Below are 20,697 nucleotides of genomic sequence, written 5' to 3'. Positions count from 1 at the left end.
TCTGACTACATTTAACTTTCCTGATATATTTCTAAGCAGTCCAGCTTCTGTGAGTTGACCTTTTCAAGCTGTGCATGAAATCAAGTCTAATTCTTCTCCTGTCCCTTCTACAGATCTTAACAGCTGGTCTGTCAGTCATGATTATGTGGATTACTTCATTAAATTATCTCAGGGTTTTTTTTTTCAATGCTTCCTGAAAGCTCTGTGGAAGAAGATACCTTCCTGCTGAAATAATATAACAGCTAAGCACATCTTTGTTTTGTCTTTAGGCACTATTATCCAAAACTAAATGAATCTTTTACAAGAGCTGCAGCAAGAACCCCATGGTAGTGGAACACTGTGCTTACACAGATGTTCAGCACTTTTGCTGCAGTAGATATTTTGTTCAACTCATTAGTTCAACCAGGGGAGCAGTGGGAATACTGTTTCCAATGTCAGTTATGAACACTGTTGAGGAGGGAGCCATTTCTGATGGCGCAGACCCAGTTTTGAGAGGAAATCTTTCATTAAATAAAAGCTGTACAGATTGTTAAATATTTTTAGCAGTATCTCATAGTTGTACTTAGTATTTAAACAAAATAAGTCTTTCTTTCTTCATCTGTAAATGCAAAATCTATCCTCTTTTTAAATTGACTGCTTGTTTGGTTTTCATTCTTACCGTGTTTATACACCAAGCAAGACAGATCTTTGCTTGTCCTTCTTGCTTCCTACTGCTCTCAGCACAGGAGCGTTTCCTTCCATGAGAAACAAAAGTCAGCTCAGAAGTTGCAGCAAAGGGTCCGTGTTGCTCCGTGGAGAAGAAGAAACTGGGAACTCATTCCTCTCAGCATCAGAATGCTGAAGGAACATTTTGTGCATTCCCTGCCTTTCAGGGGTGGTGATACTAGTATATCCATAACCATATATTACATGGTTACTTTAGTGAATGCCATTTGGCTTCTTTGTTGATGGGACATGCTGTATTTCTAGAACCAGTGCTGTTAGTCACTGATCCTGTCAGATACAGAACAGAGCCTGGGAGCAAGGGGGGCTTTTTAGCATCTTGAGGAGAATTCACTTCTCCTTAAATTAATTTGGCATATACTTAGCTGTCATTGATTTACATGTTGATCTTTGCTCACTTCCAACATATTCTTTTTATTCTTTTACCTTTTTTCATCACTGATAAAACTGATTTAGCACTTAAGGCCTTGACAATTTAAGCATGCAGTAATCTGCTTCTAATTTTACAGCAGGGAATACCCTTCATGTCCAGTTACAGTGTTATTTTAATGATTTTTGAAATAGCATCTCCCAAACTGTTTAAATTCCATCCTTTTTCCTTTTAAACTGTCTCTATCTTTGCAAATGTATACAACTTTTTCAGATATTTATAAGAGCAAGGCCATAATACTCTGCAGCAAGCTCCTGGATCTTGCAGTCCTTGGATCCACTGAAGAGGAACTAAAGTGGCAGTAGTTTTATTTAAACATTCTGAATTTGTGATCTTGAACTCTTAGCAATGGTGTCATCCATACAGGTGGCAAACAGAGAAGCCTGTACACATTAGAGCAGCTGCTTTACTCCTATGATTTGGGAAGGCAAGCTTTTAATTGGTAACTTCCATGTACTCTTCCAACTTTGTCTTCATACCTGCAGGAGCATATTTCTATTGTTGTTGCTGTCATTATTATTATTTAAATGTTGTGGTTTTTTTTCATTCCAAAGCAGAGTTATGCAATGGACATATGCAGTGGCTTGATATATATAAAATAAATGTCTCATGTCAGTTTTCCACTTACCTCAAATTTCCCTACATGCTTCACCTCTCTTTTTCACTTTGCATTTAGATACTTCTGGAATATCAAATCTTTAGCTCATCCCAGGCAACTTTCCTTGTTTGCAAAAGCAGGTAACTGGTCCTCACTAAAATTGTCATTAATGTGAAATGCCTACCTTCAGAATACCATCCCTCAGTATTCAGTGTATAAATTTGAAATTGAAAATAGGGATAGGTGGGCCTTGGCAATGTCATCTAGCCCGTTTCCCTTTTCAAGGGTAGATTAGTGTTTATGAGTAAATGTTTACCTGTTCCTAAAACCCTCTCTCTAAAGACATTTTACAGTGTTTCTAGACATAAATTCCAGCACTTAATTCCATTACCAGTAGAAAGTTATTACTGAATACAAATACCTTTTGCTGCAATTTAAAAGCAGTACTTCTGATCCACCCACAATGGAAATTCATTTCCTCTTTATAGCTCTTACATTTTTGAGGACAGCTAACATGGTTCTTTCTATCTTCTCTGCATGACCCTGTGTCCTTCAGCTCCTCCCGGACAGCTGTCCTTTAGTTAGTCCTCTGATCATTTCCACTGTTTTCCTCCAGACTCCCTCTAGTTGGTCCACTATATTATTGAATGAAGGAACCCCAGACTGAGCACTGTGTTCCATCCACAGCCTGTTCAGTGCAAGAGTAGAAATGTAATTGCCTGTGTCTTAACAGTCAGTGCTGTTGATGTGTTGCAGAATGTAGTCTGGCTGTTTGCTTGCAGCAGGGGATACATGACTACTAGGCTGCTCACATCCTTTTCTTGGTGGTGCTGCCCAGTCCAGTGTCATATCTTTGTACATTTCACTATTCCAAAGCACAAAAATATCTGAAATCCAGTTCTTCCTGGGCTGTGTCTCTGACTTTCCAGTATCATTCTTGATTCTAATTGTGTCCTTCAGTATTCTTGCAGATTATCCCAATGTCCGTAGATTTGATGAGCTTAAACTCTTTTCTTTAACCCATTGGAAATACTAGAGTATTGGACTTGAGACAAATCCTCACACAATATGTTGTTCTTGTCTGAAAATGGTAACTACACTGATTATCCAAAAGACTGTTTTATGTACCTCATAGCAACTTCTCCTGGCCTATGCATTTTGCTGATGAGTATGTTGTGACACCGTGTCAAAAGCCACACTGAAAACAAAATGCAGGATGTCGTCGCCTTCTTTCTATTCATAAGAGATGTTAGTGCATTGGAAAATGAAATTGGAGTGATTTGACATTTTCTGTTCTCAACAAACTGACACTGGCTGTCACTTACCTCCTTGCTACCGTCCAGACAGCTTCCTGTAAATTTTGCCTAATTATTTCTTCCAGTATTTTCTAATGGTTTGAAGCTGATTTGCCTCTAGTTTTACTGTTTTATTTCTCTTTTTAAACTTGGGCACCAAGTCTTTCTCCTGGTTTTACCAGTTTGTCTTGCCATCTGCAGGTTTTCAAAGACCATAAAATTGTTCAGATGTGTTAGCTGAAGAATTTCAAGAGGAGTTTCATCAGATCCAGATTACTTCAAAATATCTATGTTATTTAAATGCTCTCTAGCACAGAGTCTCAATGTATTCTAACCAGCCTTCTAATAATTTCTTTCATGTGTGTCAGTCCTCCCTAATGAAAATGCCTGGACTCTGCTGAGTGAGTTAAAAACATCATTCAACACTCAATCTTTTTTATTTAATCCTTTTTCTTCTTTCCCCCTAAAGGCAAACCTGAAGTTTCCTGTGACAGCCTACAGCACACTACAGTACCTTTAACACGGCCTGCCATATACATAGAAAACAAAGATCCAATCCCTGAAGAGCAGGTAAAAAAAAATAGGACCATTTAAAATAATAAATGGGGCTTGTTTGTTGTATCCATTCCTTTTTCAGTTGCTTGTGCAGTGACCTTCTTGTCTTGCCAGGACAGATCAAGTACATAGCCAGTGCCATAACTGGACTTAAAAATGTGTATATTCCTTTTGTTGTTCCATGGGGAGGTATTCCCCATCCTGGAAAAAAGAGCTTTAGCATTCACTTCTTCTCATACATATCATTAGAAATAAGTGACACAAGGAGATCAGCAACCCAAGTCAGAGTAATATAGAAAAAAAATGTGAATTGCTAAAAGGCAGGATATAAAATAGAGTCCTACTGGCATATGTTAGATGAACTGACACAGTTACAAAAGGGGGAAAAAAGTCCAGAACAAACCAGCCTGTCTTCAGTTTGAGCAATCTATTAATTACTGGATACCTAAAACTGTGACACTGAACAGGTTTGTGTTGTTTGGGGAACTTGTGTGTGGTGGGCTGTCCTGGAGAAAGACTGACCTCCTCCATCCCAGAACTGAGCAGCAGATGCATTCAGAAAGCAGGTTGAATACTCATGCTCTGCTCTGTCCCCTCTGCCTTCTCCCAAGCCCACCCCACGTGTCTTCTCTCTAGATTTTTTTCCATATTAAATAGCTGGGACTAATAACTTTACTGGCTGTCTGTTACACCATAAAGGGAGCTCTGTTTTTCCATGCTTATAAGACAATATAGTTAAAATTGGAGAAGCTTGCTATTCTCAACATCCTCTTAATAAGGATTTACATAAGTTAGATCAGCAAGAAGCCTGACTGAGGAAGAATTGCTTACAGTGTAAATTAAAAAGGAAAAAGAAATTTCCATTGGAATTGCTTATCCCTACCTGTAATCATGGGAAGTTGACTCCTGTTTTCAAGGCATGTTATTCGATCATACTTGTGTATGAAAGGTGACTTAAGCAATGTTAACTTTCAGGGAGTGGACTTGCTCCAAAATTACACAAATACAACTGAGAGCAGTGTCAGATCCACTGGCTATGCCCAAACAGGGCTCCATCCTACTACTGAGGTTGACTTGTGTTGAAACCACTTGATCATGCATCAGATTGTAGGACAGAGTCTACACTGAGATTGAAGATAATTTTTTTCCCCTTTCTTTCTTTAGGAATTGGAAGCATATGTTGATTATTCGGATACAGAGAATGAATACAAAAGGGAAGATTTTTACTGCTTTTCCCAGGAAGAAAGAGAGAGACAAGAACGAGAGAGACAGGAATCTAAGAGGGTGTTACAAGAATTGAAATCTGTACTGGGATGTAAAGCTTCAGAAATAGAAAGACAGAAATGGAAACAGCTGTTATTCAGCGACCATGGTAAGCACTGCTTTACTTCTTTATTAACTCTTAAGAACTAAGCCTAGGGAATTTCAAAGGTGTCTGATTGCTATCAACTTCTGACCATGTTAGAATTCAGACAGTGCTTGGCTATAGTAGTGTCTTTGATAGAGCTGTGTGGCCTTAGTTTGCTGGTCCATCTCTTTCTATTACTTGTAGCAATCATTTAACTAGATATTGAAAAGAACTCAGAGAAATGGGAGTTTGGCTCTAAACAAAATATTGAACTAAAATATTAAAACAAAATATTAAGACAGCATAAAGAGAACTGTCAGGCTATACACCACGCAGACTGAACTGATTTTCTCTCATGGCTTTGCAGTAAATATGAATTTTAATCAGGGTGCATAAATAAATTACTTTTCAGAATTTAAATAAACCATCAGAAATTATCCCAGACTTACAAAAATATATAGGTTAAGAGCGAAGAGCTAGACTTTGAAATACTAAAGGCTCATAAAACAGTAAGCCTGGCTTTCATTTCCATGAAAGAGTGATACAGAATACGTTTTCCAGAAGAAATCCCAAAAACCCTAACAAGAGAGTTCTTCCAAACTAGCCTTTACTAACTCTGAAGACTGCTGGGTAGCTCCATTCACTTGCACTTGAAGGCAGGAATATGGAACTCTTTCTTGCCTCAACAAGACAGTCAGTTCCTGTTCTAGCAATAACCTGATTGCTTTCACTGCTTGAGGTGTATGATTTATTATCTTTAAAATAATATTTTGTCTTTTTTTTGCAGAACTTTGTAGAGTAGGGATGATGTCTGGACTCGGTGATCCCTTTTTCCCTTCTTTTTCCCATTTTCATCCCTTCTTAAAAACAGTTTAGGAAGAGTCCTCTGAAAAATTTCATGTTCTCTGTCAAGAAAAACAACCCTCAGTTCTGGCAACGTATCCAAGGATTCTGCCTCTGCCAGTATCTGCCAGGAAAAAATACCATGGTTTGAGTCTTTAGTGGGAACACACAGTAGCAGACCATATCTATTTTTGAGACTGTTTCTTTTGACATCAAACCCATAGAAATATCTCTTCTTCACAACTTGTTTTTTTATGTCCATTTAGCTACAACTGTGGTAAATGAAATCACTTGGCCATTGATATTTTCTCTTCTAGCTGAGTTAAAAAAAACATCTAAGACAACAGATTGCATCAGAGTCTGCTCAAAAGCAGGATTTCTGTATCATCCTTCTGGTGTTAGATTTGATACACACAGCTCTTCACATAAAGCTCTTCAAGTCTTCCTTTCCTCGCTGTTGAAAGGAGAAAGAAGAAATCCTACCATCAGTTCAAGTCTGGACAGATTCAGTGGCTGCTGCAGAAAGAGTTCTTGTCAGGGGAGCTTGCATAGGATATTTCCATACCTAGGTTAGCAGCTGCTACCTGTCCACATCAATATATCCTCAGGCCATTTGTGGCCATAGCTGGAAGGAGTCAGCTGACTCACATAATCTCCATTAACTGTTCACCTGAAAGCCTTTGTGGCTCATGTTAGTTCCTTTCTTTTCCATGTATAGATACTACATAATTTTAGGATTAGAGATTCGGTGGTGGGGAGGGAGGAAAGTGTGATTTCCTCCAGCTGCTTATGACTAATCATTGATTACTTCCATCCTGTACAAAACTGGAAAATGTGAGGGTGGTTCATTAAAGTAATTAATATTGTCTCCTTTTGGCTCAGAGATTGTGTATGTCTAATCTAAAAGACTGATACAGAGAGCAGATAACATATTCTACTGCTTGTAAAGGAATTTCTTCATTATGTCTTGAAAAGAAACACAAGTCAGTTAAACATGACATAGTGGACCCTGACATAGTCCTGCTGCAGACTTTATTTATCTATACACATGGGCTTTCCTTAAAGAAACAGTTTTGTGAGCTGTGATTTCCATGCCCAGAAAGGCTCATATTCTTGTCATATGTTCATATTCCATGATATCAGAGCCCTCTTAAATCTTGCTTTTAAAAGTATGATCATATCCCACAAATCAGGTGTTCTCTTAACTTGTGATTATTGTGAAAAAAGATCCCGAAAAGATTCAAAGGCTTTAATCTGTTAGTCAATGCACCTAGCTAGCAAGCCATTCTGATTTGCTAGGGTGTTTAGTTCATTGATGGAGGGGCTGCTGAGGCCTTCAACGTAAAAGAGATCAGCTCCAAACAAGTTGCTATGTCTAAAGAACACAGCATGAAGTCAACTGGAGATGATAGATTGGATCCCAGAATTAAAATGTCATCTTAGCAGAGCACCAGACTGAAGCACATGTGCTCAGATCCAGCACCAGGGTAACACTGCTCACAGTTGGGGCAGTAGGTAGTTTATGGAAGCGTCAGTGAGTTTACATTTTGGTCCTTTGGCATCCTGTTGAGCTAGTGAAATGGAAGAGCTTTTGAAGAGGTCTGTGGAGTTATTAGTGGCTTTGTTTTCATTGGTTAAACATTATAAAACAACTTTCTTGTAGTACAAAATCCTTTCTAGCCTTTCCCCTGCCCCCTTCCCCCAAGAAAGTTGCATTGTACCCACCTGTTTTCCCTTCTCCCACCTTGTCCATATCACAGTTCTTACACAGCTGTTACTCAGATTTGTGAAGCTACACTCTGAGACTTGATAAATTGCACCTTGCCTGTTATTAACTAAGGAACTCAGCAAATTGGCCAGCTACCAATCTGATTAATTTTTTGACAAATTTTGGCTTTGGAAGTATTCTTTGGAGGAAGTAGGCAACAAGTTTGTTCCCAAATGGTAAGATTACTGTGCATAGTCCTGCCTCTTCAAGAAATGGGCAGAAATAAGCAGCAGCGTGGTTTTTACAAGATGGGGAAAAAGTGCCCCACTAACAACTGAGTCTGGTGCAGTGCTCCTTTGGTATAGAAGGTTTTAAAACAAACAGTATAATACAAACTTGAAGCACAGCCTTTCAGTATGCTAATAACAATGATTATCCATGTGACAACCATAATCATGTGCCTGCCTTCACCTAGCTAAAGTAAGTATTACTGAAATGGGATGCGATGGAAAAACCTTAATACCATAAAAATTTTGTTTCCCGTGACAAGTTTGTGCATTTCCCAGAGTTATTTTCATCTCTGCTTACAGGGGTAAAGTCAGAATGGAATTAGAAAGGGAAATGCCACTCGGGAATCTGCCGTTGCTGCTCTCATTTATGTTCGTGCTGCTACTCTAATGGAGCTACTGCAGTTTAGGGAATCTGTTACTTGGAAATGGACATGATACCGTTTTCTTTAAAAGAAAGACGTCTGTTCTTCAAGAAGTGCTTGTACCGAGTTGTACTAACCCTTAACACTGGGAGGAGAGACTTCCTGGCAAGCATCCCGTTGCTGGCAATGGGACTCGCTGCTGCTACTAACTTGAAGAGAGGCTAAATTAACTACACTTTATTTGTGAGGACACCTCACCTGACTGTGTGACCCTGTGTTGTATTTACACGTTGTGGTGTACGAGATCAGGTATTGCCTATAAGGACTTTTCCACGTACCAGCTGTCTTTATTGGATTAGGTAAAGTGTTGTTTAAAATGAAGACAGTTTAAATCTATATACAGTGCTGTAGTTTCACTTGTTTCTCACTTCAACTTTGAATGCACCATCTGTGTTGGATGCCAGTTTTAGACATCATCAATTTTGTGCTGTCTCTTCACGTCACAGATTGTAAGGAGTAGTTAAAAGTAGCTGCCACGTTTCACTTCAGCTTTGTGATTAGAAAACACTGTTTTAAGTTTTGTTTGAGTATCTGTTTTAGTTTTGTTGTTTTGTTTTGTTTTTTAAAGTAATTTTGACCCTTACAATCTTGCATCTTTTCAGACAAAAAATAAATTATTCAGAAGTAGCAGCTTGCTTTTAGTTATCATTTAATTTTTTTTCCCCCTTTTTAAGCTGCAGTGAAACCCTTGTCTCCTGTAGAACCACTGAAGCTACTAAATAATTTGGAATCACATATGAATTCAGATGCAGAAAAGCAGGACTGCAGCCAAAGTTGTGATAAATATGAAGAAAAATACTCTGATCCAAAAGTGAATGCTGCTGATAAAAGCAGGACAGAATATTTGTATGAAGAACCTGAGAAGGAGAAAAACAAAGACAATACTACTGGTGAAAGTGTTTCTACAGGAGCTGAAGAAAGAACGTGTTATCAACATGAAGGGGAAGCTGAAGAACTCAAGGCGAGCAATATGGATGGAGAAGAGGTGTCCCAGTCTCTCTCTAAGGATGCATTGTATTCAAAGATCAAGCAGAGGCTGGCCCAGCTCCACAGATCAACAGATTTAAACTTCACATCTGGTCTGGCTGCACAAGTTGCTGCCAGGTCCTTCACTTTTACTACAATGCAAGAAGAGACTTTTGGAGATGAGGAAGAGGAGGAGGAAGAGGAGGAGGAGGAAGAGAAGACAGAGGAGCTGGAAAACCTTGTGGAGGACTGTGAGAATGAAGATAGAGGCTCTGAAAGTGAAGGAAAAGTAAAAGTCTGAGCTGAACTTTGTTAAAAACAATAGCAGGCAATTTGATGGAAAAAACTAAGGTGGGGTGTGAAGCTGAAATACTTGATGGAAAAAAAGGAGACCTAAATATAATACATCTTGTTCTCTAAGTCTAATACACAAAGTAGGACTTCTAAGTGTAGTGAAGATTTGCAGGTAAGAGAAGTTTAGGCTGCCTCCAAGAAATCGTTGGCTGTTGCCTTTTTTAAGATCCTAGTGGTGGGTTTTGGAATTTACCTTTGTGTTTTCTGTTTTATTTATTTGTATTATAATGTATTGTGTTCTTTTTCTAAAATGAAGGAAAAACAATGTCTTGAATTATAACAGACTCCAGTTTTTGCTTTTTGATTCTGTTGTCATGGTATCAATGTCAGTTCCAACAGAAAAGCCAGGACATTTCTTTTGGAAGAACCTGAACTGTTCCCTGTGATCTTCCCCCACCACTTGAGTTTCCCTTCTTGTGTCTGCAGTGTTGGCTAAGCCACCGTAGGCATTTGTGATTCTGTGGCTAGTGACGTGGCTCCCAACTAAAATGTAGACTTTAAAATAAAAACTTGAAAGAGCTAGTATGTGATGTGTCCTGGGGTATGGGGCTGAAACAGTGTAAAGTTAGTCATGCTTCATGTTAAGGTTTATTTAGAATTTTATGAAGGGTTAATAAATGATTTCTAGATGTTGTAATTCATGTTAGAGAAATGAGTAGTATATGTTAGGGAGAGTTATAAGCACATTAGTAGAAAGTACAATAGAAAGCTAGGAGCTGTCTGTTGCTTTGATAATAGATGAGAAGTAAATACCTATGTACAGAATCACAGAATGTTGGGGGTTGGAAGGGACCTCTGGAGGTCATGGAGTCCAACCCCCCTGCCAGAGCAGGACATTTATTAAAACAACTATGAATTATTTGTTAACCTTTTGTAAACTGAACCTTAATAGAATTGTTTTATTTGATATAATGATTGATTGTACATTTTTGTTTATGTCCTGAAGTAATTTTCTTAAAGCAAAATGATCTAAGTGCTTAACAGACAGTATTTTGTTTCACCAGCATACTTGCTTTTCCCTAATGTTCCTTCATTTTTCCTTAGGTCACAACTATTACCTGTGTCATTAATAATCCATGAAAGAGCAAGAATTGCATAGTTTCTAAGGTGTATCTTGTAACTTAGTTGACACTCAAGTCTGGATACTTGGTATGAGGTTATATGGGTTGTTTTTTTCTCTGTGGTGGTGTTAGGAGGAGCAGCAAACTGATGCTCACCTCACAGAGGAGCTGGTTAACGGCTTCACTGCCTTTGCTTCCTTTTGCCCTCTGACACAAAATGAAGCAAAGGTCTCATGTCTCTGATGAAGAGGTGACTCTTGGTATGGAATACTCCACTTGGACTTGGATACATTTCCAGTCACAAAACACCTCACTGGCTACTTAGGGTATTTATTGCCTCCTCCTGCTCTATAAGAATAAAGAAGTTATTAGATGCAAGTGGTTCAGAGCAGTATTTCCTAGGATGCTCTCATGGGAAGTGGGGAAGCTAATGAAAGTCAGCAGGTGAGGGTGGAACTCTTGACTGTATGTCAGTAAACAAGTGCTTTCTTTCAGCCTCCTGCTCTTCTATTAGTGATTTTGTATGAATGCTGCTAACTGCATGGATTTTCTCACAAGACCATAAAGAGGTAAACAGCAACTGAGCGAGAAGGGAGTATGTGACTGTTCTTTCACAATATAATGCCTGTCTTCTCCCTCACAAACAGATTTTGGGAAAAGAATGTTTTGCCATTCTTCATTAACCAGTAACACTGTGTTCTGTGCCCTTAATTTTGTGTGACTGGAAGCTGAATGGATGATGTCTTGGGGAACTTATAAAAGGAAAAAAGATGCTTGTCTTAGTGTATTTAGAAGCTAAGCCTCTTCTTAGTGGTAGAGTATATTCTTCTGTAACCTGAAAAGATTAGGCTAAGATGATGAAACACTGTTCTATTTTCTCTGTGATAAGCAATTTTTTAATCAAGTCTAGAAAAACTGCTTTGCATAAGTTGTGTTTGAAGCATTGTCCATGCTTCTGAAAAAGAAGTCTTCCTCATCCTTGACTTGAGATCCTTGAGTTCACAAAGTGCCCAGATATTTTTGTTCCTAATTAATTGTTCTGACTGTCTAAATGTATCTTTCACTAATATTTTCCCATTAACTCATCCAGTAGCATCTCATGATCTAATGTTGTGTATCTCAGAGCTGGTACTCCTGACCTCTTCCCATGGGTTCCAAATCTTAGTTTACAATGTGTATGGCTACGATACCAACTTGGAAACACAATCAGATGTAGGATATGAATTACCACTGTCATCAGAGTTTTGGATAAAGTCAGTAGTAGCACGAGTGCTTTGCGTTGCTACTAAAATAGGTTTCAGAGCTCACATTTATCAAAGTTCTTAGCTCTTTATTCCTTTGCTGCAATCCTTAGCAAAAGACCTGGAGAATCTCCTCTGGCAGCTCACTTGGGACCTAGTTCTATAATGAGCTGGTCTCGGTGATTAAACCAGCCTAAGAAACCCCATCATGAGTTGTTCATTTTCACCCATCAGCTGGGTCAACACAGGTGTTTGTGGCCGTGTTAAAAACGAGCTCACTGAGTCCACTTGGGTCAAAAATCCACCCTTTTCAAGGGTTATTTTTCACCATTGTTTTTGCAGTGATGCAGCATTTTTTGCAGCATTTACCTCCCAACAGCTGTATCAGCACATGCTGTGTTGCTGGCAGGAGACTGAGGATTGCACACATTTACATTACTGGCAAAAATGGTGCACTGTGAAATTACAGCCTTGACATTAGACATGGATATGATCAAAGTATGACTTTTTGGAGCAAATTCTGATCCTATTTTGAACAAACAGATTTTCTACAAGCAATTTGACTGATATGCATGGTCTTACTTAATGCAGTTTTAGAAGCTGCACATATGAACACCTGGGCTCACTTGCTTTCTCTGCCTCTCATCACATCTACATGTAAAAGCCATCAGGTCATTTATTTTATTTAATGCTCTCCCTGCAGAAGAATATGGCTAATAGTGCACAGCACACAAAGCATGGCTTCCTTTGATTTGATCACCAGGTTCCATCTACATATAAGTAGTCTGTTATAACCCATCTTTCCTCATTATCATGTCCTTTGGAAGGACTGTGCGTACAGGCTGTAGATTCCTTCAAGTACCCAACAGATTTCTTGGTAATCATAATTTATTGTTGCATTTAAATGAGCACACTGAAGTATGCACTAGCACTAAAGAGTTGTGTTAATATATTGAGCATGTCAAGGTCTGAGTGCTGTCCTGTGTTCTTTGGCTCATTACCCTAGATAGGGATTCTTGTGAAAACTGAACATTTACTTCTTACAGCTTGGTAACTTTTAAAAACATGTTAACCAGGAAATCCACAGTAAATAATGGGTTATGCCAAAGGATATCAACAGCCAAAATTCTTTGTGAAGTGCAGAGCTAACATTCTGTGCTTTTTTCCTATTCCATTTCCAATTAACAGCTCTGTGAAGCCGTAGAGAAACATTTATTACAGGGTTAAATAATTTCTTCTCCTCCTGCCCTACCCAGAAGGCACTGCAAAGATGGCATTTGCTTCTGAGGCTGGATTGTAACCTAGCATTACATGGTTTATGTCACTTAACTTTTACAGCTGGGGATCTACGTAAAGGCTTCAATGGTGGCAATGATCTGTGATAAGAAGATGACTTGTCCCTTTTTTTATGTGTATGTCTTTGTGACAGACATGAAACAGTGGTGTAATGGAAGTAAATTTTGAGGATTATGGATAATGAAGAATCTTTCAAATTGAGTCAAATGAGCCTGTGTCAATCAAATATAAGCAAGATTTGCAAACACTAAGGCTTCTGCTGTCGGTTGCAGTAATGAGATAGTTTAACTCCTGAAAGAGGATTACTAGACATCACTGAATCTTGCACTTAGTTATCTAAATACAAGATGAAATTGGGTAGAGTAGCCAGTTTTACTGAGTTTTCAGACTGTTTTAGGCTTATGTGGGGAAGAAGAAGAACCGTTTCCCACAGACTTTGTCCTGAGCACACGCATCTGTGCGTGACCCAGCTGTTTGTGTGCGATGCTGGAAATGGTGGATCTGAAGTGCAGAATTTGCAACTGTCTTAATTTCTTTGCTAGTCAAAAAAAACACCTAAACAGTGGACTGTGTAGAGTTGTTGGCCCACACTGAACTCTGTCATCTTGCAGTCCCTTGTTTTTCTTTTTTTCCTTTTTTTAACAGAAACAAGGGGTCAAGTATACTAAACAGCCCCGATTTTTAAAGTATTTAGTGAAGGGCCACTGTTGCTCTGCAAGTGACTTGTTCCCCAGGGCTAATTACTCCTTAGAATTAACAGATTTTTGTACTGTCTCCTCTGAAAAAGTGGGCAGAGGGTAAGAAAGGCACTTGGTCAGTGTCAAGGGTCTGGCTACTCTGGGATCTTGTCTGCAATGGGGACTAATAGCAGATGTTGAGGGAAGAGTATGAGAAAAGGGAGACCATGTAATGATGTTTCCCCAGGCTAATCCTCAATAATTTGTGGCTTAGGGACTTCTTGAGCCAGTGGTGGTAACAGTCAGCTTAACAAGTCTTGATGGAATCCTTTTCCATACATTTGTTCAGTCTTATGTTTGGTCAGTTATTACCAGTCCCAATGCCAGCGCATGCTCATCTTTATTAGTCTTTTACAAACAAGATTTGTCTATAATGGCTTTTAATTTTCTTTTTTAAACTGAGCAAGCCCACCTGTCTCAGTCCTTCCACAGAGGTCATGTTTTCCACCTTTTGGTTGCTTTCCTTAGAAATCTGTCCAGTTTTTTAAGAGTAATGGCCCAAGTGTGGTGCAGTACTACAGATATAACCTCAGCAGTGCTGAGGATGGAGTAATAGTCACCTCCCATAAAACACTGAACCATTCAAATATATTTGAGTCCATCCAGGAAAGAAGTCTTTTCAGATCTTGTACCCCTAGCTATTAGGATGACAAATGAAAATATTTGGTCTGATGGAAGAGAAATATTTATTCACTGTCAGCAGGATTTGGCTGGACAATGTTTTTCTTTGTTAACAAAACAAAAAGTTGTTATATCAAAATGGTCTTCCAACAGCTGCCACCTGGTCTAACACAAACAAAAGGTGCCAAACAACACTTGTTTAAATTTCAGCTTGACTTTTCAGAGCTGTTCTGATCTCTGATCAATAAATGTGTATCACAAAATATGTTATCACATGAGAATATGGATATATGGATATCAGAGATCAAGCTGAAGGCTTCCGTGGCTGATTTTTTAAATGCTTGGAGGTGTGCTTTATTAATATTCTAATGATATGTAATTGCCTCGTGTATGTGGTTTTATTTTACCACCTTGAATTTTAAATGTCAAAACCCACTTTGACTTACTTGACTTGGAAATTTGTGCAGTGATCAGATCAGTGGTAGTGGTACTGTAACTGTGGTAACAAGACATGGACATTAGTCAGGGGTAAAATCTACCTACTGTGAACTTTGCTTTGTAGATGGATACAGCAATACAGTTTGAGCTACGGATCAGTATGTAGCTGTTCTTGATGTTCTGCCTGACCTTTCATGCTGCCATCTCTTATGTTACTGGCAAGTTTGTCAGAATAAAATTGAACCCAACAAATTGAATGCTCTGTTAGCCAATTTTGCACTTTCTGACTTGAACACAGGACTCTGAAGAAGTGACTGTAGTTTAACAGATGAGGAAAAAGGGTTTGTTTCTCCATTACAAAGTGAGTTCTTTTAAAAGAGTTGAATAGGACCAAAACTCAAATACTTTCACATGATCAGCAGATTTTTTACCTTTATACCTTCTCAGCTTTAAATCTTAAAGGCCTCATGGACAGTCTGCTTTAGGGGATGCAGCTCTATAGCAGCTTAAACCGATCCAGGTCCAGGCTGCTGTGGCCCTGCTATGGCCATGCAATCTCAGGCTCTCCTTTAGGCTGACTTTGGTAACCACTCAGTGATTTAGGACACAGATCTGGCTGAAAATGCACGACTGCTATAACTTTCTGCTGGCTCCTTCAACTAAATCATTGTGTGGCTGCAAGGGTACCAATAGCACCTCAGGGGAGCAGGAGGGCAAACATGCCAGCATGATGAGGAATGTCATAGCTCAAATTTACATCAGTTTCACTTAATGTTTACATGCTGTGAGTTGACATCATTAGTCTGTACCAAAGTGGGATAAACTCAACCCCATATGTTCCTCCCCTCATCTCTCCGTATTTTATTTTGATTGAGGATGATGCTACTGATTATTTTCCTCATTCATTTTGGCCTCCATTTTTTTTGCACTTCAGGTCTAGGCTGCCCTGTTGTGTTTTACTCCACAGAGTCTCTAAAAGCTCTTTATTCTACTGCCGGCAGAACTGAAACTATCACACATGCCTTTTTCTCTATCCTGCTTACTTTTTTTACCTTCCTGGTCCCTGTGGCACCCACAGGCACCCTTTGCCACCACTCTTAAGATTTTCAATTTTAAAATAATACACAAGTTGGGTTTTTGTGTGTTTGTAGCACAGCGTGATTCATCTGTATCTTCAGCATCTGAATGACTAGAGCTAGAAATGTATACTGACTATCCCAGTTGACTTGAGACCTAAAACAGAAGGTGGACACCACAGTGGGGAGTACTACAGTCAAAACAGAAATAATAATGTATGGCAGCTCAAATTTATACCACCCTTTTGGTGTATATTGGCTTTTATACATAATTCTGGCTTACTGAAAACCACCAGTTGTGTTTTAGAAATAACTGCAATTCTAGTACAAGGTCCCAAAATAAGTGTCATTCGTTGGCTTCATCTGTGCTCAAATCACAGTATTTAAACACTGCTTCCTGACCTTCTCCAGCTGCATGGAGGAGAACTGAAAACAATCTCATATCCAAATAGAGCGTGACCAATGCTTTCCGTTACTTTGTGCTATTAAAAAGGGGTCCATTCCTAAATAAACAAAAAGAGAAATGTCAGTGTTTAATATCTTCAGTAGTCATTACTAGCAGAGAATCATGCATTTGATCTCAATAGAAGCACCATAAATGAGGGCTGTTTATAATCTTTGATACCTGTGTTTTTATAAGAAGAAGAAAAGGCTTTAAATGTATTGTGGAATAAAAGCCAGAATTCTGTGAATTGTCCTCCAGATCTTTCATCCAAAGCCACATCTGGTCGAATTTAAACAAGTTCATGATGTCTCTTCCTGCACTGCTCACTATGACATTGCACTCAAACTTTATGTCCTAACATGAGTGTTCACAGTCAGTCTGCATGCACCTGTGTGCTCGAGGTCTGCAGAGCTTGCAGAGATCATGGAACAATTCTGAGTGACACCAATACAGGAGCAGGATGTCTCAAAAGGACTTTGGGTTTATTTTCTCTGTCTTGCTCCATTGCAGCATCCATGCCACATGCGATCCCACTCAAACATTTTTTCTCCTTAGCTTTCTTCTTCATAGACCATACAAACCAATTGTGGAGGGTTTTTTAAATTTGTTTCTTGCCTAGGTTACTATCTTATTATGTGCCAGGTACAATATTTCCAATAGAAACTTAAAACATTAGTGGCCACACTGCAAAACACGGGGCCTGGGCACAAAAGGGCTGCCAAGGTTCTTTTGGTTTGACCACTTCTGGAAAGGTTGTATTGAGGTGATAGACTATGGGGGCACTAAGTTAGGTTCAAGGACTCTGCAGCTGTCTTTCAAAGCTCCAGTTTTTGCTAGGTCTGTTCTTTCCTCCAGTGGTCTCTCTCTTCCTTCTTAGCAGACTTCAGTTCTTCTCAAGCATTCCGCTGCCACATCTTCAGGAACTAGGCCACTTCTTCCCTTAATTTCTGAACCCATTGTCTAAACTTCATGAAATGCAGATTAGAGGGAATCCACACCAAGGCACTGCTACCCTCCTAGTCCTTCCTGGACTTCAGAACATCCACCTGCAGAAATTTCCCTCCTTAATGATCATAAGATGGTCATATCTCCTTAGCAAAACTGATCCTCATTTACATGAGCTTTACTTGTTCTTCCCAACAGGAGGGTGGCACAATCATGGTTGAGTCTGTGCTCCCCTAAATAAGCTTGCTTCTTCCTGCAGTAGGGGCTGAAAACGTGCTCACCAGCTGCTATGCCAATGTCCTTTGGCTTCACAGCTGCCTATCCTTGAGCTTGGGAAGCTCTGAGGTCTAGCAGTTGTGCTTAGACCTTTCCCACTGTCACAGAGCATGTGTTTTCAGAACACAGTTACTACTAAATCTCCCCTGAATTGAACCATTTTGAATTTTTATTGAGCAGCATTAATGGATTATTTCTTAACTTAAGGGGTTTGTGTGCATTTTTCATATATGAGTATATATACACACATGCACACAATTCGTATTGTATGTTTGTATTGCCAGGTATCACATTGAAAGCCTTCTCTAGCAAAGAGGTTGTATTTTTCTTATATCAAACTTTCCAGTTAGTTACTCAGAAGCTAAACTAAGACTTAGTTCTTGCTATCTGAGGGCAAAAGAACTGAATACTGTTTTACCAAGTAGGCTGTGTGGAAGTGTTTAAAATGCTCACTGATTTGACACCCTCCATTAGGAAAGCTATTTAACCTTATTTCCTCTTATCAAGGCTTTGCACCTGAGCTGCTGTGGCTGCCTGTATGTCCATCTGCCCCGTCTTAAACACGTAAACAATACATGTTCCTCAACATTTCCTGCCTGCTAAGTCTTAACGTTACCCAAGACAAGGCCGAAGGGCAGCAGAGACGACCAAGGGAACCACAGGCAAAGAAAAGAACCCTGACAAACTGCTGTTTAATTGATTACTACATGAGGACTAAAATAAGAGGAAATATTCAAGAGAACAAACTGCAGCTAGAGATTTCTGGCAGGGCTACTGAGGAAAATCATGTGTGATACACTCTGAAGTTGGAAGACACTGGGAGAGATCCACAATTTCTTTTCAGTGTGGAGCAGAGATGGGAAACATTCACCAGACTGGTGGTCTTCAGCAGCTCTTAAAATCCCCTCTATTTTATCTACATGTTGTTTCCACAGACAGACTCAGTCCTGCTGTGCTGGTGTATCAAGCTGATTGTAAACCACTCTCTGTGTCTCCTCCTTTAGGCTCTGCATGATGTCAGTCTCTTCCCTTAGCCTGCACTGGAATCCCACATGGTTTGGTTCCGCTGGGAGCCTCTTCAGCACCTGCCCTGCCAGTGGCTTGATGCTGCTTTCAGCACAGGTGATAAGACCTGCAGGTTTAGATCAGCAGGTCTTTAATGCAGGTATGAAGCCAGCTGGTTGGCTCTGTTAGGGCTCTAAGAACTACAGTTCTGGGCTGGATGTAGGCAATAGCAGGAAGACATCCCTGGGTTCTGCCCTTTCTTTGTGTTAGGGTTTTTTTGTGGGTGATATTTTCCCAAACCCTTTTGTTTCTCTTTCTTACTTTCCCACTTTCCTTCCTTTTTCCCATGAATGAATCAGGACCTAAAGTGTTTTTTACATATCTGATGATGCACATCACCAGGATTATTTTTAAGCCATTTTTTTAAAATTTTGGCTGGGTTTCCCCAGTTTCAGAAGTAATTTTCTCAATTGTAATGCTAATCACTTCCCAAGTCTTTTTGGTTGCTACTACTTCTTCAGCATCTGTAGCAAAATTCTGCCTCTCTGCTGCATGCATCACTTTTTCTCCTTATCTTGTATCCCTTAGAGCTGCCTAGGTGGCATGGATGTGGCTTAGCCATTCTTCAATTAGTAGTGATTGAATGGAATAGGGAATGCTTTTACAGGGATGCAGAAATGCTGTGTCAGCACTTTGATCTTTTATACAGAAGTTTATTTATCATTCCTCTTTTATCCTGAAGGTGAAATTAATTTTAAGCAATCCTGGCAATAGTTTCTGCAGAATACTTTGCTGGCTCCTTAGAAAAAGCACTTTAGTAATGAACATCAGTTACTCTTGTCAAAATTGATGACTGAAGAAAGAATGTTTTCCTATGTGTCATACCCTTCCAGTTGCACCTTCCCATCTTTCAGAGACCTGTATACTGTGCAACCATGTGGCAACTGTCAGCACAATCCGTTTTAGCATCACATAAATGGCTAAGAGAATAATGTGCTGATTGAGGAGACTGGTAGCAGGTAGATGTTTAAACTAGGAACCAGGCTCAGGGGTACTGCAGGAGATGTCTTCTACTTGTCTTGTTGTAGGAACAGACTTTCTCTGTACACTTTGAAAGTGGCAGCAGTGCAGACTGGCTCCTTTTATCTGAAGCTTTGTGGCTCCCTCATAATGCTTAGACTTTGTTATCAGAACAAAGGCTGCATTCTGCTGACAGTTAGGAGCTGTGGCTGATGCACACCTCTTCCTGTGAACTCTCCCTGTGTTGGTGTTAAGGTCAACAGCTGTTGATAGCTCTTCTCTCTTAGGTATGACTCACTCTCACCTAATTCATGTCCCCAGGAAGGAAAGCTGAGAGATGACTGGGGAAGAAGGAAAATAATTTGATCTTGAAAGGCAAGGGGAAACTTGGTGAGGCAGGAGTATTTATTATGTATTTAATCTGATTGCCTAATCAGTGCATAATTTGTTGTGCAGTACAAAAGGTCTTGCTTACCCTTTGCTGTCTCCAGGTTTGTTTGTTTTTATGTGGAATACTGAACAGATCCAATTGCTGCTGTTAGAAGGAGAAGCGTGGCTACCAAGAGGGGTCTGTAATGTTTTCCTTTACTTGGAGGTTTATTGAATGCTAAATTGCCTTTGTGCATTCTTCATAATGTACCATATGCAAATATTCTTCAGGAATTGATACCACCACTTCAGATGTTCAATATTTTCTATGTAAGAACTGTACGTTTCCTATACTGCCAAGAATGTATATATATATATATCTATGAAGACTTAAGATTGTATCTTTTTGAGCAAGCCTCTTTCTTCAACCATCTGAAACTTTCTCCCTGTTTCTCTAGTACTCTGCTAATTTATTAGACACTTGTGTTACATTGTGTACTTTTTTGTATCAGCTGTATTGCTGTATTTCTTCTTTCTTTCATTAAAATCTGTTCTTCTCATCCTTCTACTGTGCTGCTTCATACTGGAAATACTCACACCACATCAGGTAACCTGGCCTAGTACAGTGGGTCTAG

At 39.4% G+C, this 20,697-nt stretch overlaps 2 protein-coding genes across 6 annotated transcripts in view; one reads left to right on the top strand and one right to left on the bottom strand.

The window, feature by feature from the left end:
- VEZT (vezatin, adherens junctions transmembrane protein) overlaps positions 1-20,622 on the top strand; it is a 68,814-nt gene extending 48,192 nt beyond the window's left edge. For 2 of the 5 annotated variants that reach the window (XM_051610948.1, XM_051610939.1), the window contains exons 10-12: positions 3,516-3,616; positions 4,766-4,973; positions 8,887-20,622. In XM_051610948.1, coding sequence (XP_051466908.1) covers positions 3,516-3,616; positions 4,766-4,973; positions 8,887-9,479 — 902 coding nt within the window. In that variant the 3' untranslated portion in view covers positions 9,480-20,622. Of the gene's footprint in view, positions 1-3,515; positions 3,617-4,765; positions 4,974-5,736; positions 6,112-8,090; positions 8,857-8,886 lie in introns of those variants that run through there. The other 3 variants (XM_051610976.1, XM_051610966.1, XM_051610958.1) reach the window with 2 other exon arrangements.
- The window catches only part of C1H3orf20 (chromosome 1 C3orf20 homolog), a 37,057-nt gene continuing 32,782 nt past the window's right edge, over positions 16,423-20,697 (bottom strand). The window contains exon 10 of the mRNA XM_051610989.1: positions 16,423-16,505. Within this exon, the coding sequence (XP_051466949.1) occupies positions 16,475-16,505 (31 nt within the window). The 3' untranslated portion in view covers positions 16,423-16,474. The remainder of the gene's footprint in view (positions 16,506-20,697) is intronic.

Source organism: Apus apus, chromosome 1 (assembly GCF_020740795.1).
Source record: "Apus apus isolate bApuApu2 chromosome 1, bApuApu2.pri.cur, whole genome shotgun sequence".
Lineage (NCBI taxonomy): Eukaryota > Metazoa > Chordata > Aves > Apodiformes > Apodidae > Apus > Apus apus.
The sequence above is the reverse complement of the archived record's forward strand: the minus strand, read 5'-3'. Positions and strand labels throughout refer to the sequence as shown.